Genomic DNA, 24,573 nt, shown 5'->3' on the forward strand with positions numbered 1-24,573 from the left:
TGATAAGCACTTCTAGATATTCTAAATTCCCTCACCAATAAGGGGAGAGTCAAGTGTGTATGCTATGGAAGATTTTAAATAGCTAAGGCTACTGCACTGTAAAACAAATATAACCTGTTTTCCCCTCTTTTTTGAAGTTATTCCTTCTACACTTACACTTGTAACTGGAAACATGTAAACAGAAAAGTTTCGAGGGTAAAGAAGAAACACTCACTTGAGGTGCTCAATTTTTTTTTTTTCTGAATATTATGATAAAAAAGGAAATTACTTTCAAAATCTGAAAGACTGAAAAATACTTCAGTAGAAGCTTAATCTGTCTTGTATGTGAAACTCTGGTATCAGACACAGCATACATACACTTTAGAACCCAGTCTAACCACACTTTATGCAGCAAACTTCGTCTCTTCTCCTCATTTGTTTAAAATCCTGTGCAAATCTGGAAGCAGCCAAACTGATTATCCAGGCATCTAAGAAGTCATATAAAACTCTTAAGCATTAAGTAAAAAGCTGCCTTGACCATAATCTCTAGTCAGTCTCTGAGAACTGAGCTGGGTAGAAGAAACAAACTATAAGTCAGGCAGTGTCCACCATAGCTTCTTGCAGTACTAGAAAGCCAGTGCTAAACATGATGATGCGAACTTGACACAAAAATCACAGTTAATCCTCAGTGGTGAGGTCAGGCAGGTTCCAAAAAAAAATCCGCACCTTAACATTGAAGGTCTAGATCCATTTTAAATCAAATTAGATTGAACATATGTACTATGTTAACTATGCAAAAGAATTTAATTTAGCATTACTAACATTGCTGTTAACTGTGTTCTGCATCTTTTCTTACCATCGTATGTTCTGATTTTAACAGAAGAGTGGCATCCCATCATCTCTCAAGGGAAAGCAATAGCACAGCATAAGGACAGCCAGATCTTACCTCTGAGGTTTACGAATATCCCAGAGTCCCACACCTTCCTTAGAGTTGGCAGTAGCCAGTAATCTGGGTTCTACTGGATTAAACATCACACTGTGAAAGGCTGATGGGTAGTGTGCCAAGCAGAAGGGCTCTGTTGAAAAAGTTGAGATTTCAGACATAAGAACAAACAATACATACAACTGTTCAATGGAACGAGTTTGGCAGCTTAATATGGAAACAGCATAACAAGATTTGAAGATATGGAGACATGTTCAAACTATTTCTCAAGCTGACACATCCAAAGCAATATAAAAACTGAGGTTTTAAAATCCACCCACGTGTATATTAACTTTGTCTAAATATGGAAAAGGACACATACTGGATTTCAAGACACCATTTTGCTTATGGAAGGTCACTGGAGTTTAAAACTAGCCACTTAAAGATCAAGTATTTGAATCTTCTTATGGTTCATGACTGAACCGTCATCTAACAAGGACAATACATGGTGGGGCTTCTGAAAGTCTCCTAGTAATATATACCTGGAAGCTTCCACAGCTATTGATGATCACCCACACTGTAAATGTAGCAGCAAGTGCTCATATGTGAGAATAACAGCACAAAAAGTGAAGTAAGGATGTATGGAACTGAGCTCAAGGCAAGTTGTCAATCCTGAGGAAAAAAGGCCTGTCACCTCTTAAGTGCTGTCCAAGCAGCTGTACAACTAGACAAGAAGGGTGTAACTCTTGCATAAAAATGTTAACAGTTGGCTTTTACTGTTCACATAGAGTTAAAAACATGCTCATCCAGACTCTCTCCCTCCCATCTTGATTAGTGTAACAAGACTTGTGTTTGGCCTGGTACTCTGCCTTATTCATTCTGTCAAAATTCTGTCCTCATGAAGTGAGAAAAAGCCTTGACTCTGTCATCCTTCTCTGTATCTTCCTGCTAGCTCTATAGCTCTAGGCACAGTCTAATTCTTTGTCGTGTGTATCTTTTGTGGCATGCTGCCACTCCTTCACTCAACTAAGAAACCAGAATCAATGCCTATTTTGAGCCAGGGGTTATGCCAGACTTTTCCATTCATTGTTTCCTTTGATGCAACCACTGTGTTGTTCACATGACTGTGAGACTCTCTTATTCCCCTTATTTTTTGAAACACTGTGTGTAGGCACCTTTAGCCCCACAAGCACCTCCAAAGGTACTTAATTTTCTTCCCTCATTAACACACATATAAAACATGGCTAAAATAATAACCCTCCCAAATTCCAAATACCTTCTGAAACTACTGCCCATCAACCAACTGAGATAGCATTAACATTTACTTGTCCTGCCCCATCAGTATCTTCCTGTAATGCTCTCTTACAAGCTATTGACAAAGAGACTTTCCTTTTGTGCATGGATGCAGCAGTGATCAAAAGAAAGGTCTCTTACTACAGCTGCTGGCCATAGTAGAAGACCCCTGGCACTATTAATTGTCATAGGATGCAGAGGTAAAGGGAAGAACAGGAGCAAACTTTTGTTCTGCCAGCCAGCCCAAAGGGTTTAGAGATTGCTGCTGGTCTGCCGGCAGTTCCAAATAAAGTTTAACACAAAACTGACCTTCCACATTTGCATCATCAAATCAGATCCCTGCTGGGACACAAAAAGCTGTTACTAAAATGGCAGCCCCCACTGAGAAGCAATGGCCTGCATTAGCTGAGTGGAGAGACAAACACCACCAGATTGCCAAATAAAGGAGTTGTTTTTTAAAATAAACTTTAAAGTCGTGTATGTTTGTTTAGTCAAATCATTGTCACTAATCCTGGTGTTTTCCTTCACCCCTTTATCATAAATAGCCCGGCCTGGCACCATAGTTTTCTTCTAACGTATCAAAACATGCCTGTCAGCCTGTTAAATTAAAGAGAGATTACATGAGCTAAACTAATGAGGCACTAAGTCACTTTAATGAAAAGTAGAGGGACTACTTTTTTATTGTTCTTTATGCTCATTCACAATTGTGGCTCTTACACACTGGAATACAGAAATGTTTCTCAAGGGAGAGGCTCAACACCATCTCTAACATAAAATTAAAAAGTAGGTTTATAAACCTGCTGTATAAATCACTCAGCGGTGAAAGACAGGGAGAAACAGAAAGGGAATGAAACTCCTTTTCCAGCTTCTTTCAACGCACTATTTTAAACCAGGAAGTTATTTGTAAAGTTTTTAATAAGCTGGCCACTCAGGGTAACTAACTATACTTAATGCTGGCAGGCATAGCACCTATTGCCATGACAATACCATTGTAGACAAGGGGATTACCCCAGTGACAAGCAGTATATTGTAGTAAACATTGGCAGGGCTCATATATTAATGCTGACTCAGGACTCCTATATTAGCATGCAAAAGCCATTTATTAAAAATTTAGAGAACCTAAGACACTACTCCAAAAAAGCCTCACAGCCAACACTTCTTCACTCCATTTGCACTGGTGCAGCCTTCTCATTCAAAGTCTCTGCAACAGTAAAAGCAGCAACAGTAAAAGCAGCAACAAGAAGGACAAACCGCACTTCGTACAATTTAAGAAACTCAGATCAGATTGGATTAGACATTAGCTTATGATACTGAGCAGCTTCATACAGATGCATTTAAGCATCCAGTCCACCAACTATTAACATCCACTGCCAGCAACAGGTAGTTCTCCTAACAGAGACAGATCTTTGTGGCGCAGAGTTCAGGAGAAGGCAACAAAGGGGCATTTCACCAATTCTAATTTGGAAGCCACATTCAGTGTCTGGTCTCATCACTTGGATATTACGAAAACAGAAAAACAGGGATGCAGTGACACTTGGATTTACCAAAGGTAAATTAGTCACATCAGACTAATTTGATCTCTTTCTTTTATAAATTAATTGACCTTTTATACAGAGGAAAAGCGGTAGTTCTAATGAGGACCGAGTTCACATATAGTATAGTATCAAGTTTAGCTACAGGCAGTTGGGATTAGCAAAGGGAGTTGCATGGTGTAAAAAAAAAAAAAAAAAAAAAAAAAAACAAAAAAAAAAAAACAAAAAAAAAAAACCAACTGGTGAAGGGAACACAACAGTTCACTGTGCTAGTAAGGGACTTCTGAGCCTGAGTGAGATTATTAATGAGTTCCTCAAAGGCTAATCCAGAGAACAGACATTACAGATACTTTTATTAAGTCTGTGATATACATATACTGAGTCTGTGCATTGTTTTTCAGAATGTTTTAATAAAATTACCAGATGGGAAAGAGATAAGGGATTTCACAACTGCACAAGAGAATCAGAATTCACAGTAAGAATCAGACTACTTCAAGCTGAATGCAGTGCTACTGTACTTAATTTTTATTTATACAAAGGCAATATGCCTGGGGTAGGGAGGGCATCAATAAGCAATCTACTCTTAATGTACGACAACCAGAGTATTCTGGTGGGGCTTACCAAGAAAGATTTAATTCTGGTTACTCACATTCAATAAAGCCCTCCTGATACTAGCGGCTCTAAAAGACTCAAATTAGACTATATAAAGTACGTCTTATTTCAGCTTTCATTTCCTAGTCAAAAAGGGACAGAATCACAGTCTAGACAAGTTCTCAAATTCACTAGGTATGGAAAAAGCTAATTCAGCTAAACAGCAACTTGGACCCAACAACAAATGTGTACAAATTGCCACACAATATATACGCCGATGTCAGTACCATAAACAACTTTGCTGTAAGACCAGTAGAAACTATAAGTTGAGCCAAACGCATTTAATCAGGTTACAAACGAAGATGAAAGTTTATTTTAGCTATGAAGGAAGGGAATCAGATTCTATACTCCTGTAGATTGCTCTGTTTTATAATTCTCAGCTTTGAGTTCTTTAGGATGGGGTAAACTCGTAACTTAATTTACTGAAGTAATATTTAAATATTTATATAATGAAATGTAATTACTGAAGTATTCCTCATTAAATTTATATAACTACAGTTCTAAACTGAGATTCTTCAGCTTTAAAACTGCAGCTGTAAAAACACAGATTGCCGTGTTTTGAGAAGCTGCAGGTTTGTCACATAAATCAACAGTATTCAGTTCTGTTTCAGAAAACAAAGATTGAAGTAATAGTTCAACTTACCTGTTATCATATAAGGGCTCTAAGTTTCCATACAACCAGAAAACATTATGCATAAAAATAGTTCTCAGTGTGACAGGGAAGTATATCAACAACTTTGGAAAATTATTCAAACCAAAATAACAGCTTTCTAAATGTGCATTTTTTTTTCCCCTCAGGCAATAGACAAAAGAAACAAAAACATTCACATTCCTAATTGATTTCAAGTTTAGCAAAACATTTTTGTTGACAAAACATGTACTCCACTGCTTCTTTACTCAAGTTAAAACCTATTCATACCAAGTTCTATGCTAGCCTGCATTATATGCTTGTACTTTATGAAGTCATTTAGGGCAGTAACACTGAACTGTAAAGACCATGGCTTGCCCATCACCGGCCACAAGAGTTATGCCTCACTTTCACCCTTCTCCAACACTCCCAAGCCTCGACTGTCCCAGAGAAACATAACTTCTCCCTTCTCTGCCTTGCCCAAATTCTTCATAGATTGATGACCTTTTCCATCTAGAGATCTCACCTCCATGGGAAGACTCTCGGATGTCCCAAATAAGAACTCGACCATCATCTGATGAACTTGCAAAGATGTTGTCATTTACTGGGCTCACTGAAAGGCCGTACACTGCATCTTCATGGGCAAATACATCCAAGGTCTCAGTGCTGCAAAAAAAAGAAACACAGTATTATCATTCTTCTCTCTCTTGCTGTTGTTTTAAAAAGCATTTACAGCTTCATCTACCTAGCAATACTTAGTGACAAGGTTTATGTAACTTTGTAAGATGAACCTTGTGTTTAATTAACAGTAAACAACAAACAAGAAGCCCATGTAGAGTGACCAAGATGTCATGCTATGAGGAAAAAACCCCCATCAGATCAAAACCCACACGTTAAAAGCTTCAGAAACTGCAAGATGCTATGGAAATCACGTTGTATTAGATAAAGCTTGGGAGGAGGTAATGGGAAAGGGAAAAAAGTCTTGTAACCTGTGAACTAAATTTTTACTTCTTAATGCACAAAGGAAAACAAGACAAATGTTCATTCTTTAATATAGGCTTTCGTATCATCTAAAAGTTCAGTTGAAGCTCACAAAAGAGCAACTTTCCAGCTGGCTTCTTTAATAAGTTTTCTTGAGCAACTTTCCAGCTGGCTTCTTTAATAAGTTTTCTTGGTTTTTCCAGGATAGAAGGGACCTACTTTTTTCCCCCCTCCATGTACAAAAAGTATCAAAAAAGAACAAAATAAAAGTCAGTCCCCTAAAAGTACCTAATTTCAGCCATTCTGCAGCTATAAAAAGAAAAAGCCCATTCTTCTTTCTTTTCCCAGCTTTTTCGATCATCTAAAAAGGATGAAGCAGTGGCATGGAGAGGCCAAATGCCAAAACACTGAGAAAGAAGATTCTTGGGTTGTTTTATTTCTTTGGCAAAACCTCTTTATTTCTTTAGAGAATACACTTTGTATATGATCCCTATACCTCCTAGAATCTCCACCAAAGAGATCCCACATAAAATCAGCATTTAGCTCATATGACAATTGATGTTCTTAGTGACAGATCTACTAATTCTGTCTCATGGACCATTAACAGAAAGGCCAAAAAAGCAGTAACAGAAAAAGCCATTTTCAAGTATGAAAAAGCAGTTGATAGACCAAGGGTTATCATTCAAGAAGACAGAGTAGCTTTTTACAGGAGTCAATCAGATTTCAGTGTGCCAGACTAGTAAGGTTTCTTTCAGAAGATCACACAAATAGCCTTACAGGAATGAATTCTGTATGCATTAAAGGTGGACTTAGCATACCTAAAAAAAATCCCTGATAACAGAAGCACATTAAAAATACATACAAATCAAAAAGACTCATTAAAACATTTACGCAAGACACAGCAGGAAAAAATACGTCAGAAAACTGTCAAGGAAAGAGACCTTGTAGAAGCTTGAAAAGTCAGAACATAATAAACACCAGCATCTGAAATTTTGACATTTCCACATTTAATTAAAAAAAAAAACAACACCAAAAACAAAACACCAAACAAAAAACCCTCCCAAAAACAAACACCCCCCAAACCAACCAAAAAATACACAAAAAAACACACACTCCTAAAAAACCCCAAAACCACAAGAAGTCAAACCAAACAAAAAAAAAAAAAACACCACAAAACAACATAATATTATTGAAAACGCATTAGAAGAGTAAGAAGAAGTTACTTTTGCCCACCTCTCATGTAAGATTTACACAAGAAGTAAATATAAGGTATGATGGAAGGCAGATGTACACTGATCAGTTCAATGTAAAAGGCTTTGGACAAACCTAGCAAGAAATTTGTCCAAATTGTGTTAACCAGGATTCAGGCAACTCAAAAAGATTTAAGGTTTTATATTTCTCTGTTCTTACGTACATCTCTTCCTGCTTTTTCTTTATACTTGATCTTCTTGAGTTCATGTTATTTAAACGGTCATTGCTTAAATCTGTTGAAGTTACCAGTACAGACCGAAACGTTAACTTTCTAATTTTTCTAGTTCAAAAGTAGTAAACTCAAAAGACATCATATCTAGAGAACTCCAATCTAATACATTACCACTACTGTATTAATGATATTACGACTAACAGTCTAATCTTGATGTAGCACAACAAAGCCTAATTCCCAACTGCTTTGCAGTTTTTGCAAAAAGTAAGTATCAAAATAAATATGCTTCACATTAGTGTGGAGATTCAGGCAGCTGCTTAAAGGGTTTTGAAAGGTAGGCCAAGCACTAGCTATCTTAAATATAAGTCAGGTGAATGTTTTGAAAAACAAAACAAAATACCCATATGTGCCACAATACTTGTATATGTGCGAAAGTAATCTGGCTCTGAATCTGCTCAGAACCCACTATGCTGCCTGCAGGAGAGCGTATGTATTTAATAACCATTCTCTTTCCCAAGGTCAAAACAATGCAGAACCCAAGTCCTGAAAAAAAAAAAATGGAGTGATAGGGAATACTTCATTCCAGATACAGATTTAGATAAATAAACAAACACGTTTCAGGATTAAAACACTGTGCTCTTCTCCTAGACCATTAATTTAAAACAAGAAGTGCCTCTGGTGAGTTGACATTAAGGGAGCTCTTGAAGCAGTGGAAACACAAACTGTGTATTTACCTTTCAACATCATGGAGTATAACTTGCTCATCATTGCCTATAAAGAGAAATATAAACACTTAACATCATGTTCCAGTGGTTAAAAGCATTATAGTGAAAAAATAGAAAATAATAAATGTTGGGTTGTTTTTTGGTTTTGTCTTTTTGGTTCTTTTTTTTAGTTTTCTATTTCAAAAACAAAACTGAAGCAGAGAGAAGATCAATTTGGTTGCCAAGTGGTCAGCCCTCTGCACAGTTATGTGAAAGGCTCCATGTGACATTTCCAGTCATGATCAAATGCACCCATCCATTCCATCTGCTACTGCTGAACAAATAATTCTACTTAACTGTGTTACTGGCCAGTCTTTATTCAGTTTGAGTTTGAGTTTTTGAACACTTGCAGTAAAGAGAAGAACAGTATATGAAGTAGCAGAACACCTTTAACTCTCACGTGAATACACCTTTCTTCCAGCTCAGAGGATGCTCCATAAAAAGATAATGGAAGGTGAAAAGAGATGCCATAAGCAAAATGCATTGGGCTCCCAGCTCAAATGCCATCAGTTCACACTGTCAGCATTCAGGGTTCTGCAACCATTGAGAAGGCACGAACTTGACAGTCAGTGTAATTTTTTTTGTATTAGCAAAAACCAAACCAAGTAACCAATCATGTCACTTTTCTTTGATCACATCCATTGAATACAATGGAAAGTAACCACATGCACGCAGACTAAGAGGGTCACAGCTACAAACTAATTCCACTGGCTCATGCAGTGTTTTTCAAGCTACAGCAACATAATATTTTTTTAGTCTCTGAATGAAATATTAATTTATCTAATTGGGCACCTTCTCTTTACGATTATTTAAGGAAATACACATTTGTAATTTAATTCAGAAGAAAAAAAAAAAAAGAAAGCCCACAAAGTCATATTTTTATGCTCATTATGTCTCTGTAGCTGGAATATCAAGTTGTGAAGCTTTCCTAATGTACACCAAAGCCAGCGGTTCAGAAGTAACCATGTTACGAAGATTTCGTGTTATGATTAAGCGTTCAGTTGATTCAGTTTTCATTTATCCCATACACATTTCAATTTGTATTCTGTCCCAACAGAAGAAATACGAGAAAGTTTCTCTTTGACTAATGAGGTGTGTGATTTTTCTATGTTGACTTGCTCTTTGCACAGGCTCCTGGTTAAATTCTGTCAGCCTTAGATTATTGCAGTAGCTCATCTTTTCCATGGTACAATAAACAAGCCACTTATGTGTAAGTGTCCTTTGATCATCAATTGCAATGGAAACTGTCCTTATGCACTACAAGCAAGTTTATACCTACTAAAACTACGCTAGTACCTACGTATTTCACCAGTGAAAAATGTAACCTAGTTTCTCCAGTGACAAAATTTCCTGCAGCAGGCACTCGTGTTCATCACTCTCCATGAGAATCATTTTAAATGCCTGGCTTCAGGCCTCTAGTCATCATGGGATCAACCTTTCCTTCCAACACAAGGTCCAAAATGGGAAAGAAAGAATGAAAGGAGGGGGTGTGTGGAATAACCACTGCTTCTCTCTATTTTGCGTGTGGGAGGAGGAGGTGGTGACAAAAATCTAACAACAAACTACTTGGTTGCTTCTGGTAAGGTTTCATCCCTGCAGAAAATGTCACTGCTGTTAGGCCAGTAGGGTTCCCACTTACAGTGTTTAAGATAGGAGAGTTCATCTTCATTGAGAATAACTGAGTTGTAATTGTATACACAACTCTCCCATTTATAATCTCTCTTGTTTTGATAACTACACTTACGACAATCGGAAAGACAAGAAGTATCTGCATTGCCTTCAGTGATACCTGTGAGGATGAAATACTGCAGAGCACATACAGAGGAGTACAGTTAAGGTGGGCTAAACCCTGTGTCTGTCACATCAGGCCTATATAAAAACAAATTCAATTCCCTATAGGTTTATTTCAGCTTTTCATATACCTAACATTAAACACACAAAAAAAAAGTCCATGCAGTTTACCAAGAGGGGATCTTTCATTTCAAATGCTGCTCTACTCTCAGTGTGTGTGGACAGAGAAGGGCAACAGTATTCTTCAGGGATGGGAACTTCTTTGGTATTTTGAGACAGTTTTTTCTCCACAGATTACATGCAAAACACTGTCTACTCAACTCCTGTCTTCCATTTTTGTAATGGCTACATGTGATGCATGCCAAGAGCTTTGAAATTCCTTGGATGCAGTTCAATTTGTACTGAAGTGGAAAATCCTTTCTCCTCTGCTATCAAGAGCTGCTTTAGGGAAAGATCATCAGATCCTAAGTCATTAGTCACTGGCAGCTTTATTTACAGAATGAATTGAGTCCTGTGTGCCTTGTGCTGGTTTCCATATTCTAATTTTTAGGGATTTTTTTTAAGTATTCTGACTTCCATGATTTTATTACAACTTCAACTTCAGCACTGGAGTGGGATGACAACCAATAGACCTTAGGACTCACAACTCTTTCAAATTTCTAAAGGATCTCCCAGAACATTGTTGTGTGAATAAATACAGTTAGCCCTGTTTTACCAACAGAGATAAAACTGATGGCCATGCAGCAAAATGACTCTTTACAAGGGATCCAAGAGTCAGACTCACAACCCTTGCGGATGAGCTCTCTGAATCTTGGTGGAGCAGCTGAAAGAGTTCCTGACTTCTCCAATGGAAATAACTTATGGCAGAGGCACAGTGTATTTATGCAAACTAGAGGAGGAAAAAGAGATGAGAACAGACAGTTTGTCTGTGCATCATCTGTCACAGCTCATCTAACCTGGCATCTTAGCAAAAATCCACGATAATTAGTGATGTAAACCTTTAACTGCAGTGGTAAAGTACAGTCAAACCACTCTGCTGCCCTTCCTGTGAAAACAGTAGCCTCTGACAGCAGGGCCCAATGCACATAGGGTTGAGTTGGAAATGAGAAAATAACATTACAGCTGCTCCAGCAAGGTCTGGCATAGTTCATTCCTTGAATATTCATGTAAAGTTCCATTTGTCTGAATTCAAGCTAAAGTAAAACAGAATCCAAACCAAAATTTCATTGGAATCATTCCTGCAGATACGTTCGTTTGAAGACAGTGTGAACTGCTGTCTTTCTCATAAAACAAACAGCAGTCCCCATAACCAGAAGACAAGCATCACTATTTGACATTTTTGGGGTTTTCTCCACCTGAGAAGTATATCTGAATCATTTCATCCTTAAAATTTGATGCCATCTTAAGCTTTGTCATGCCTTTTTTTTCTAACAGATATTACAGTTTTAACACACTGTTGAAGGACAGAAAGCTTCCACCATCCACATGCACTTAGAATCAATTTATAGCATTGATCTGCAGTTCACAAATCTTGGTTCAAAAAGGTAATGAAGGGCTCTGACCAAGTAGTCCCATAGTATCCTAAAACAAGTCTAGCTGTACGGTAACGGACATACTGATGAAAGATACAAATTCCTGTCCATTCTATTATCGTGTCAGATAGTGGAAATGAAGTACAGCAGCAAATGACAGTGACTGCATTTTGACAGTCTTGTGCCTTTTTCTTCTCAATTCAGTTTTCCTCCCTACCTTAACACTTCAAAAATGAAGTGGTGAAATGAACCTAAATTCTAGGGATTATTACCCCAGAACAAGTACATGTTGCCTTTCCTTATATTAGTTTTAAGATTGAATTAAACTTCCTGTTAAAAAGTGGATTTATATTTAAAAATATGAAGAATATCAAGGCAAATTAGAGCCCAGTGTGCCAACAGTTCTAAAAGGCAGGCACTTATCTACTGAGGACTGCAACAAAGTCTGAGAAAAAGTGATCCACCAAGAGGTGGCAACAGCCCTTCATCAGCCATCTAAGGGTGCATTAAAATCAGCTAGTAGCAGCAAAGATTTTCAAGCATCAGGCTTGAGTGCCAGAGAGGATACAGGGTCTGCTCTCAGCACAGCTAAGAGAGAATAACAAAGACCACGTTCCACAGTCTGCAGCACAAGTAGGGGCAGACTGGACCCAGGATTCTCATGACACAATGTTCTTACACTAGGGTTTGAGAAAAGGAGAAGCATGACAAAAATGTTGTGCTAGCTAAAGATTTTCCTGTTCCCAAAGAACCTTCAGGTACTGATTAAGGACACCTTCCACATCCTTAGGAGACTATGGAAAAGACCTTTCATGTGGGGCAGGATCTCACTCATGACTTCTACTCTAAGGCATTCACAACGCAAACTCCTGTGAAATGCATGTGCTCTTCCTTCCTTACCTCCAGAGAATACTTTTGTATTGCCACTGTTGAAAGCTAGGCAGAAGATATTAGAGTGATGCTCCCCTTTCAGCTGAACTGGTTTGACTCTTGAGTGGATGGCTTCTTCCATATGCCAAAGTAAGACACGGCGGTCATCCCCTCCTAGAAGAAAGAAAGGAAATACGTGTTACTGCCTGAGCCATGTGTAAATTGATGACAGACAAGTTATTTAACTCTGCAGTTACTTTCCTTTGCTGAAACCCTAATTAGCAAAAAAAAAAAAAAAAAATTTATACCTAGAAAGGGTTTGGATATATAGACATGCATTCACATTAAGATCCCATGCAGTCAGGTATTCAATTAATATTAATGAAAATAGAGGAATCAGCAGGAAAAGTTTGGATTAAACAGCTGCCGTTCTGCCAACACAGTGACAACCTATAGCAACCTGGAGACTCAGAATTTTACTGGTATGTAAAATTCTGTAGCAAGCTGCAGATGAATTATATGTCAAATACGTGTTGGCAAAATTTTTCTACACCAGCTTAAGTTGGTACAGTTGTTGCCAGCATCGCTTATGTTACTCATGAAACGGGAACTTTTTTACCCCTTTCACTGACAACTGTACCTCCTCTAGCAGTCTTTGCAAATCCTTCATAGCACAGGTTGGCTACAGGACTGGTATGTGGCCATAAAAAGATTTTACTGAAGCACTCAGAAGTCTTCAGCATACACAGTTATGTTACACTTCAAGATCCGTAAAGGTTAAGACAGACATTTCTGAGGTGAACTCCTGACAAAGAGAATAACTGGGGAAAAGAAGTTCATCTCTCCTTTGCTTTACCACTTGCTGTACTACTTCTAATTGCTTGCCTAGGTGCAGTTCTCAGTTCAGAGCTCTGTGGACAAATATATTTAACTGTCTCCTTCTCTGTCTGGTAAACAGTCACATATAAAGTATTAGACACTGTTCATGCTTTAATTGCATTGAACTATTGTTTTTTACGAAGACAAAAAATTCATTGTACTATTGTATTGGACAGCACTCTCAACATCAATTTTGAATGCTTGTAAAAATCTGAATAAAATTTCTTCAAGTCAGACTCAAAATATTTTTGGTATCTGTCTTTAATAACAAATGAAAGAGAATGGCATCACAAGTCAAAAGTGCCACCAGAAACACATTGATTTCCGTTAAAACATCTTACAGCTTCTTTGCACAATCAAAAGCATAAACTCAGTGCCTTCTGAGCTGCTATCCAGAAGGAAAAAGGCATGAAATAGAGACAAAAGGAAAGTTAAATTAATTAGTCTGCAGTTTACTACAGGAAGAGGTAAATGCATAAACAGAATTCATGACTACCGTTAATCAGATTTCTTAAAACTTTTCGCATCATATGATGCTATTAAGAAGTTTTCCCATGGAACTGAGTTACATCAAATATCCTTTAAGTTAACAGTCTCTCAGTCTTTAAGTCTCCTGACAGATTTTACAACAATCACTTTGACAGACAGTACAGCTGCATGTTATGCTCACCCATGCTCCATGAAATTTATTGTGTATTCCTCCTCCTGAATCTGTACTTTTACAGAGCAAACAAGTAATATGTGACAAAAAGATTTGTGATGCATTTGATAACTACTGGGAATAAGAGTAAAATGTGATGAGTCCAGAAAAACTCACAGTAACTTATGGTCAAGTAAACTGATGGAGGCTTAGATTCCTTTCTGTCTAGAAATAAGAGACAAAGTTGTATTTGCACCCTAGTGATTGTAGATGAGCTAGTAATAGGCAGACATAGAAACACAGGATTGCTGAAACTTATGACCACATTAGTCATGCTAAAATCAAGACGTGATTGCCACACTTGAAGTGGTTACTTTCCAAAGCTATCAACAGCCAGGTCTTAATGTTATCACTACCTGGCAAACAATTTAAGCAAATTTAAGGCTGGTGAACATCAACACTGCTTCTATCAGGCTACACTTACTGTCTTTCAAGACTTCAATAAAGGACATTTCAGGGTAAAAGATAGTAAAATACTATTGTTAACTGTTACCAAGTCAAAACAATTAGCAAAACCACTGCAGTAAGTCTACACATCCTCCTACCTGACAGCACAGCCACCTAGGTGTCTCACTTAAACAGCAAGCTCCTATTCATTTCCACAACCCACCTAGTCCAGATACAAACAAAAACAATGAAGATATCCAAAGACAACAAACATTACTGTGGTTTCCAGTACACATACAGTATAGTAAGGGATAAATTGCAATGTTTGCAGAAAAAATCTTTGACAGTGTTAAAAGTCGCCATTACCTTATCTTTTGTAAGTTTCTATACCTTAGTGCCTGTTTCCTCTGCCTCCAGCTTAGAAAAAAAACTCTTCCAAATCCCAAATCCAAATGTCTCTCTTTCCAGACACTTAGGTCTCCATGAGACTTTGGTACAAGGGGCACCACTATTCAGTATTCAATACTACAGCAGTCTGAGAACTGTGTTTGCCTTTGTGGTGGCTTATGTTCCACAGTGTAGAAGCTTTTAAACGTTCCCCAAGCTCATGCAATTCTGTCCTTTCTCCATCTATGTACTGTCTTGCACATACTTTCCCTGAGAACTTCTACACCTCTGTTTTATGCCTCAGTTTTATTCCTCTCACACTCCACTGAGACAGAAAAGTTTAATAAAATTACATGTTAACTGGGTTGGAAGCGTGTTCCCTTCTAACTCCAATTCAGCTATTCCAGAAATACTTCTGATTTAAAGCCAGTTCCACCAGAAAGAAAAAGTCTTACCAATGTGTCCAGGTCACATAGGAGAATCTGCAGCAGAAAGACATTTTACCAGTCTCTACATTCTCCCGCAACAGAACAAGAAGTGTAAAGTCACAGGCAAATACACGCAAGAAAAGGCAAGTCTTACGTGACTGAAACCAGGAGAGGTGCAAACCAGTAAATGCATTCTCCACTACCAAAGCCTGACTCTTTAGAAGTTAGAATAAGAGGGAAGAAAGGAGGGAGGCACACATGTTTGGACAGGTATACAGGGAGACAGCACAGAAAATGTGAATATATAGAGCTTTTACGCTTTGTAGAAAGGAACCATGATTAGTCAGACACAAAGTGCACGCACATTATTCAACACAAGTCTGAGAATTATAGGAAACTCCAGGCCCACAGCCTTCCTTCTGTACAGTTGATCAGTGAAATGTAGATTAATTAAGCTACTTTCAATTTATAGTGGATTTATTGTCCACATACACCAATACTACAACATGCAAAGCAGAAACCACTCAACATTTTTCAAAAAGCAATGGACCAACTGCATAAACTTGTGATAACTCCACAACGCTTGCCAAAAGAGAATAACTGTACGGAAAGGATGCGCTCTTGACATGATATAGAGCATATACCAACAGCAATGTATTTACTACACAGCTGGGAAACACATGTGGCCTCATATGAAAATAACTTAGCCACCCAGGCTCGACATGTGGATTTTCTAGAAACTGAACCACACAAAGTCTTGAATTTGTAATTTTCAGTTCATAGTGTCAGAAGTCATAAGTTTGACATCTACAAAGTAGAAATAGCTTCACTTCCATCTTATTTTGCTGACTCTGTTTATGACTGCATGACCAACAATTTGAAAAGTAAAAGTTTGTGTGACCCAGCTAAGAATCATACAATGCCATTCTACAGTTACTTTTCAGAAAGCAACCACATTTTACAAGATGTGATTAGTCAAGTACTTCAGTGTTCATTATGGGCCAAACCTGCCTCTACATTCAAATTCAAAGTCAGACAGGAAGAGAAGTCAGACCAAATAAGTATTTGTGGTCAGAGAGGCTGGAAATATTATCACCTTCCCATATTACTCTATGTAGAGAAGAGCAGCCTTCTAGTTTTCTGTTTGTTTGTTTTTTGCACAAGCACACATGAATTAAAAATACATAAACACACATGCTGCTTCTCCTGCCCCAAGTCACTGGAGTACTTTGTCACTGCTTTAGGCCTTCTGACTAATGTTGATGAGAGACATAAGCAGGATTTAGGAATTCCACCCAAAAGATACATAACAGAACATACCTAAAAAAGAAAGCTTGCATTTCAAATCTTGGAATAGTTATCCTGAAAGATTCTTAGGTAGACAAAAGGTCTGTGTTCACACTTGACAATCTTCTAGTTCCTGTTGACCCAAAGTGGGCCTCGCAGAATAATTAAAAGTACCTTGTCTTCTTCATAGTGTCCCGCTTCAGAATGGTTTGTGCATGCTACACATCCAAAGATTGGGGGTGGGGTGAGGGGGGGGGGCTCCCCCCAAAAGTTCATTCTTTTGTTTTGTTTTGGCTTAGTTTTATTTGGTTGGTTTTTTTAGTAGCACAGACAAACATTATAGGTAGAATATGCCTAGTCTAGATAACTGAACAGGCCCCAAATGACTCAGTATGGCATATATTTCAGCACAAACACTGCCTCCACAGTTCCTAAACTAAAGTACTCTAGTTTTGCCCTGCTTTTGGACTACTTAATCTCAAAAAAGGTTTCCTGATCTGGTTGCCTTCTGAATAAGTAATCACTAAATTTATACACAATTAAATTTGGAAGAAGAGCCTACCTCACAGTAACAATGGTCTACCTGTAGTCCAGGACTGTTTTTATTAGTCCCAAAACGGTTCAAAGGAGGTCAAAACACACCCTTGCCAAAAGCAAATCTAGTCTAAACAGTGTCTGCATAGCTCATGAAACAAACTCGAGCTCTTGTGTGCTAACAGAAGCACTTCAAAATCATACCAGTCAAGACTTAAGAAGTGCAGTTTTAAAGTGCATCTACCTTGCTGATTGTGGACAAAGCTCCAGACCACCACTCCGTCTCCCATATACCAGTCACTGAAGGACCTATGTGGCAAGTGGGCAACACTTCCAAATCGTAACATGAAAGATTAATCATATTGATTGTACCTACTCAAGAAGCTGTACGAATCTCAGAAAGTGGGATCAGACAGTACTTCAAGAAGTTGATCACTTAGCTGACCCTGGCCGTGGGCAAAAGGCCAGACTGTGTCAGAATTATTCCCAGTAGATGTGTGTCTAGTTTATTCTTAAAAAACCACCACTGAGGTAGATTTCACACCCTCCTTAGGCAGCCTATTTCAGTGCTTCATTATCCTTGCCATTAGGCAGATTATCCTAATATGTAGCCCAAGGGTGCAGTTTGACGTTGCATATAATCCCACTCCCCCTTGCCATGTGCTTCCTGCTATTTTCCCTCTCATTGAATTCAGTGGTGATGCAGCCAGAGGACAAGTAGGTTAAAGAAGTTGACTTAAAAGAAAAACAACTGTCAGATAAATGATCTCTCCCTCCCTGTTCCTTCCCCCTCTGTTCAGATGCTTCCATCATGCCAGTTTATGACTTTAAGCTATAAAAGTGCCACATAACAAACAACAGAGAGGAGAAATAAGGGAGTGAACTACAGGATGAAGGGGAAGTGTAAGATCAAATAGCATCCTAAAATTTTTTTTCCTATAATTTAAGACCATCTCTTTGTCCCACTCCCAGTGGACAAAGAAGAGTTTACAACTTTATGTAATAATAATTAAAAACACTTTCATGCAGCTTAAGACTTGCATCTCTACGCAGCTTTTCTTTCTGTAGACTAAATGGACCTCTTTCTTTCAGTCTTTCATTTTTCTAGACCTCTGATCATTTTTCATACCCTCTTCTGAACATTCTCTAGTTCAGCCACATCTTTCTCAAAGTACAATACCCAAAATTGAGCACAGCACTCCATTTGAGGCCTTAACAGCACCAAATAAAGCAGTATTACTTCACATGCTTTACCATATCTGATGGTATTTAGGTTGAGATCTACTATCACATTTGGATCCTCTTCTATATGACTATGATCTAATCTCCATAGTGTATTTGTAAAATGGACCATTTTTATTTGCATGCTGTAGTTTGCACTTAGTATGAAACCACAGGACATTTTTTTTTCCAGGTAATGTATCTTAATTAACTTTAAATTCAACTCTTAAATTATTGCTGCCTTTCCTAGTACCACCTTTAAATTTTATAATTTCTCAGACATTAATGAAAACATCACACAGTAACTGGATCTAACATCCCTCCTCACAGAGTTCTACTTGATACAAAGAGACTAAGATCAAGACTGCCTCTCTAAAACATACTTGATACACAATCCCCTTACTTCAGAAGTAATATTCCACTACCTTTGCTGAAGTCACCTAATTCCCCTGTTTTAGGTTCATGCTCCTTCAGATTTACAGGGCAACCAATGACAGACAGATTTCCAGTACTTTCTTGCATCCCTACATATTTACGATCACAGAAGAGCTATTAATTTTTGTGTTATCTGGTGAGGGAAAAAGAAGCCGAGAGAAAAAGAACATATGCATGGATTAAGTAAGCCTCAGATTACAGTACTTCCCAGAAGTTATCTCAAAAGTGCAGTTTAAAGTAGGGGGAAAAAAAAGTGGGAGGTTCTGATAAAGATCCTCATGTTTGTAAGAGATAACAGGAATGAAAAATGACAGTCAGATAAACAAATAGGAAAACATATCCACCAAAATTGAGGATGGCAGAAAGAAAGCCTATTACACAAACTAAGTAAATACTATTTTTAATAAGTTAAATTGCAGAAGGAGGTGCAAGGCATATCTGAGGGAAGAAACCACTTGCATATCATTGCATGGTGAATTTAATTTCCATGCATGGACAGTCATGTGCTTCTCAAACTGTTAACAGAAAAATACCACCATGTAGTACATAAAGTGTTGCAAAAACACATTTTGTCCAGTGAAATCTTTCAACTTCATCCAACAGCTAGACTTAACTAATTTGAGACCACTTACACATTTCTTATATGTTAAGCTTTCCTCTTCTCTTCTGCCATTCTACAGTGTTGTGGTTTACCCCCAGTTGGCACCCAAGTACCAGGCCACCGCTTGCTTGCTCCACACCCTCCTCCCCTCCCCCCACCGTGGGATGGAGGAGAGAATCAGAAGGGTAGAAGAAAACTTGCAGGTTGAGATAAGAACAGTTTAATGATTGAAATGTTATAATAATTATTGTTATTATTTTAAAATTGAAGTGAAATGGAAAACAACAAGAAGAAAGAAACAAAACCCAAGAAAAAAAGGTGATGCAACTGCTCACCACCCGCCGACTGATGCCCAGCCAATTAATCAGTGCCCCCTGGTCAACTCCCCACAGTTTATATGCTAAGCATTATGTCATATGGTATGGAATATCCCTTTAGCCAGTTTGGGTCAGCTGTCCTGGCTGTGCCTCCTCCCAGCTCCTTGTGTACCTACGGCCTTCTCGCTGGCAGGACATAAGAAGCTGAAAAGTCCTTGACTTTAGTGTAAGCACTACTCAGCAACAACTAAAACATCAGTGTGTTATCAACATTATACTCATACTGAATCTAAACACAGCACTGTACCAGCTACTAGGAAGAAAATTAAATCTATCTTAGCCGAAACCAGGACATACAGATACATCTTTTCTACTTGTCACATTGCATCTCCTCCTGAGTATCCACCTCCTCCTTTCATTTCTCTCCCTTTTCTTTAATTCTTGTCCTTAATGCCTGTCCCTTCTTCTAGCACTCCTGCCCCAAAACATTAGTGTCTCTCTCTCTTTCTCTCCCTCTCTAAAGTGACACTGTTGAATTCCACACAGGTACAGCAAAAGCCTATAGACTTGCTTGTTGACCCAACTTGTTGACCTCAATTTTTCACTTGAAAACATGGTTAGGAACAAAATTAATTACTATTATACATGCAATCTCCAATACAAGACTCAAAGAAGTTGAAATACCAAAAAGTTTCAAACATGCTTTCAAAAGGCTTGCTGAGGCTTGTCTACACTGAAGTTCTGTCCAAAATCCTAACAGGAAAACTATCTGGAACTGTAATATAAACCCTGTTTAAGCAGTTTGAAATGTTTACTGAAACAGTAATCATTAGCCTTACAGACTTGCTTCTGGGAGACACACAGACAAAAAAAAAAAAAAGTGGGACACATACCCAAAAAAAGCATTCCAGCCAATACTGATGAGAACAGCACTAATTTGGATGCAGTTCACATTTAAATGGCATGAGTATAGCCACTACAAATGCACTGTATCAGCCATACTTAAAACGGCTCCAACACGATATAAGTTGTTAACAAGTCAATTAGCTGAAGCAGACATCCCTAAGTTAAGAATATACATATTACTTAAGACTGAATAATTGAAAAGACTGCTTGCACTCTCCCTTTTCACAGACTCCAATATCTCTGTTAATTCTCTTAGCTGCTATAAGCGCAGATGGAAGCATCTAACATCTCATCCTTACCTCAGCACACTGACTATTTTGAGGGAGGAGAGACCCACATGCCATCTATTCTAAGGCTCTATCTGCATTTGGAAGTCTCCTGAAGCAACTCCTCTAGAAAACTTCAGATTAGAGGCAGCTTGTACCCTTCCTTTATCTTTCATTTGAGCTCTCCTTTTCACTGTTTTTCCTGCTTTTGCAGAGTTTCAGGATTAAGTATGATCTTAAAAAAAAAAAAATAGTGTTTTGAGTGTAATTTTAATGATTGCTAGGCTTACAATGGCATGGAAGTTAACAGAGTACCCATAAATCTTTCACCTTTTAATTTCTTATTCTTGACTGAAGAATAAAGCATCTGCCTGCTGTTGCTGTCACATAAAGCCTTCTAGATCTTATGGTCACAGATAACATAAAACTTTGTTAACAACAGTTACCATAATTAGAGCTCTTCACTTTCTCAGGGCATCAATACAAGGTCAGACTTAAGGTAGTCTGTTCTTCATTAACCCGAATTGGTTCACTGCTAACACATTTAACTTAAGCAGCCTCTTCCCATCCCTGTCTTTTTTTTTTTTTTTACTTGCTTCCTAGTCATTTCATGAAATTTAGGAGGGTAGACCTCTAGTACCACTTATCTCTTACATGAGGAAAAGCCTACCCCCCTTTAAACATTCTGTAGCTTTATGAGAAGTTAGGAAATTAAAAACCACATGGTTTGAAAGCGTTCCTTTTACCTATGCTTCTTTACATGTGCACTTCATGGGTAATCTGCCTCCATTCTCTCACTGCACCTACTCTGACTCAGGCAGTTTGGACAAAATTAATTCTTAAAAGTCCCTTCCAGCCCTCAACTTTTTATGCTTCTACCTAAAGAATGGATGTCAACATAGGTAAGTGCATCAATGGTATGACAAGACCTGGAGCCCCTCCTGAAGCTTTCTTGAGCAAGAACAGAAAATACTGATGGTGTTTCCATCACTTATTATGGAAAATAAAAAAAAAGCACCAACAGATGCACTTGAGCTCCCTGTAGCACTTCATAAGCAGAAATAGACAGCTCTAGTTACTACTACAGAAGGACCAGTACAAACCAGTATGCCAACTCTTAGCACATCTGGGAACTTTAGAATAGATGAATCAGTGTTCCCTACCAACACATGTATGCATATACATATATATATGCATGTATAAATACATATATGTGTATTCACAAGATAAACGGATGCATATCTCAAAAGTTGCATGTGCATACAGATATAAGAATCTCTGAAAGTAACACTAAGATCCTTCATGGACACTTACTCCAGAAATCACTGGACTTATGCTTTTAAGTTTCTGCAGGTTAAGAAAGTTAAAATCATTAAGGTCTCAGTGTATCAGCATTCACTCTATGTTTTTAAGGTGTTCTTATTCCGCCCTTGCTTAAAGGTAACCAAACAGCCATAACAACTTTTTATCGAATCCCGGTGTTATTTTTGGAGTTATTACTGATACCTTTGCGCGATAGAGCCCACCTCTGCCAAGACACCACCGCAAGGCAATAAGCAGCCTGCTCAGCCATGTCCCCACCACTTTCCCCAGTAGCCCCTGTCGCTATTTACAGCCCGCCGGAGGGTGAGCAGGCAGAGCCGAGACCCTCTCGCCCCTCCTCCATGCCTTGGCTGCTAACCAGGCCATTAGCCCCTTGCAAGCGGAGGGACTACTCTCAACAAAGCTGCTACGGCCTTATGCCGAGGAGCTCTGCAATTTCCCCGAGGGTCGTTGCCCCACACGACAGTGAAGGGGCCCTTCCCGCTGCAGCCCGGCCCCGGGGCAGGGAGCTGCCGACAGCCCCTGCCCGCGGGAGGGCAGGGGAAGGGGGGCCGCTCCCTCCAGCCCGCTTCCCCCGAGGGAGCCAGGCGGCCGCGACACAACGCCCCTCGCCCGCGGCCTGCAACGGACACTGCGCTCAGCGGCCAGGCCACCCCCGGGGCAGCCCCTCCCGGGCTGGCAGCCCCCTCCCCGTCGCCCCGAAGGGCTCTGTCCCCTCGCAGCGAGGCGCGGGGTTCCGCAGCTCGGCGGGAGAGAAGCGCCACGGACCCTCCAGGCCTGAGCCCCGGGGGACCCGCGCCGAGCCCCGCCGCGGGCGGGATAGGCCCTCGATTCCCCGGCCTGTCGCTAAGAGCCGCCCCAAGGAGAGCGCGGCCTGCAGCGCCCGGCCAGGCCCCGGCCTGAAGTTGCCTCCTTCCCCTGCCGCCCCTCCGAACCCGGAGGCGGGGAAGGAGGAAGAGGCACCTGCGCCAAGCGCTGCTGGGGTGGGGGGCTGGCGGGAAGCCGGCCGCCCAGCCCCGCAACCCCTCCCCGACGGGGGGAAGGGGGTGCAGAGCCTTTTCCCCTCCTCGGTGTCGTAGCTGATGTCAAGCCCTCGCCTCCCTCCTACCTGACAGCATCCCCCCCACCCCCACGGCTCCCTCAGCCCCGGGCAGGCAACGTGGGTGGTGGGGGGGCACTTGAACCCAAAAAACATCACCACGAAAATAATCCTCCCCTCTCCCCCAACGCGCCCTGCAAGCCGAGGAAGGAGGAACAAAACAAAACCTTACTCCCCTCCCCCAAAAGAAGATGGGGTGGAAGGGGGTGGTCCCAAAGTGACCAGTCCCTAAATTAAACTGATCTGGTTCCCGGCCCGACACCCAGCGGGACTGCAGCCCCTCAACCCCGGCCAAACTCCGACCCCCCGCCCGTCCCCGGGCAGCGGCCGCTGACCCCCGCCCGCCCCCCAGGGAGCAGGCCCGGGGCACGGCGCTGACAAATGTCACCCGGCGCCCACCATGCGCGCCGCGGGGTTGTCTCCCTTCCGTCGTCGTCGTCGTCCCCAAAATAATAAAATCCCCTTTTAAGGGGCAAAACAGGCGAGCCAGCAAATAAAGGGGCACCCTCGGCTTCCACCCCCCCGCGCCCTGGAAATACTCTTGTAAAAACTTTGTCCGGGGCTGTCCCTCGCCCCCCCAATAACAGTAGAATTTAAAACCTGTCAACCATTTTAGATCCCCACTTGGGAAACACTATTCCCGGGCACCGGTGGGTTTGAGAAACGACTCCGAGTGCCGCCGCCGCCGCTCCCCTCCCCCCGGGCGGCAGGGGAGGCGGCCGAGGAGGAGGAAGATGCTTTCTGGGGAGGGGGTGGCGGGCAGGGGGCGAGGGACGGGGAGCGTTGGCTTTACCTGAGACCAGCCACTGGCCTCCATTGTTGGAGAATTCAATGGCATTGACACAGCCGAAGTGGCCCAGGAGGTCCTTCTTGTAGAGGTTTCTGCAGCCCCGCAGGCGTCTCCGCTGGAAGTCCTGGGTGAGCAGGGGGTCCCCCTCCAAGCCCCGCTGGGACAGGAACCCCACCACCGACCGCATGCTGCCCCCCCGGCCGCCTCTCCTCTTCATCCTGCCGCCTGCGCCGCTCCCCGCCGCTCCTTCCCCCGCAGCCGCCGCCTCCCCTCCCCCGCTTCCCCCCTTGTTATGGTTATGATGATTTTTCTTTAGCCAGCCATGGCAGAGAGGTGTTAGACACTCCGCCGCTTCCTGATCCCGCTGGCTCCTCCCCGCTCCCCTCAGCAGCTGATCCTCAGCTGCAGCCCGCGCCTCCCGGCACGGCTCTAACGTCGCGCCGCCGCTTTTTAACTCGCTCCTGTCGCGGCGCGGGGGGGCACACGGATAAATTCGGCCGCTCCGAGGACCCGCGGGAGGACGCTTCCCGCCGCTGCTGCTCGTCGTGCGCTGCCTGCGGGGGCGGCTTGGCCCGCTTGAGGTCTTCCCGCCGCTAACGGCCCGGAGGAGGCGGGCGGGCAGGCAGGTGCCTCCCGATGGAGACGGA

The 24,573-nt window shown here is 40.9% G+C and overlaps 1 protein-coding gene across 1 annotated transcript in view; it reads right to left on the minus strand.

Annotated features, from left to right (window-relative positions):
• DCAF5 (DDB1 and CUL4 associated factor 5) overlaps positions 1–24,143 on the minus strand; it is a 79,254-nt gene extending 55,111 nt beyond the window's left edge. Inside the window, exons 1-5 of the mRNA XM_086748847.1 lie at positions 23,930–24,143; positions 12,397–12,540; positions 8,144–8,180; positions 5,532–5,671; positions 926–1,055 (exon numbers count right to left, since the gene is read on the minus strand). Coding sequence (XP_086604973.1) covers positions 926–1,055; positions 5,532–5,671; positions 8,144–8,180; positions 12,397–12,540; positions 23,930–24,143 — 665 coding nt within the window. The remainder of the gene's footprint in view (positions 1–925; positions 1,056–5,531; positions 5,672–8,143; positions 8,181–12,396; positions 12,541–23,929) is intronic.
• Between the last annotated feature and the right edge of the window lie 430 nt (positions 24,144–24,573).

This window comes from Chlamydotis macqueenii, chromosome 5 (assembly GCF_036417535.1).
Source record: "Chlamydotis macqueenii isolate bChlMac1 chromosome 5, bChlMac1.mat, whole genome shotgun sequence".
NCBI classification, from domain to species: Eukaryota; Metazoa; Chordata; class Aves; order Otidiformes; family Otididae; genus Chlamydotis; species Chlamydotis macqueenii.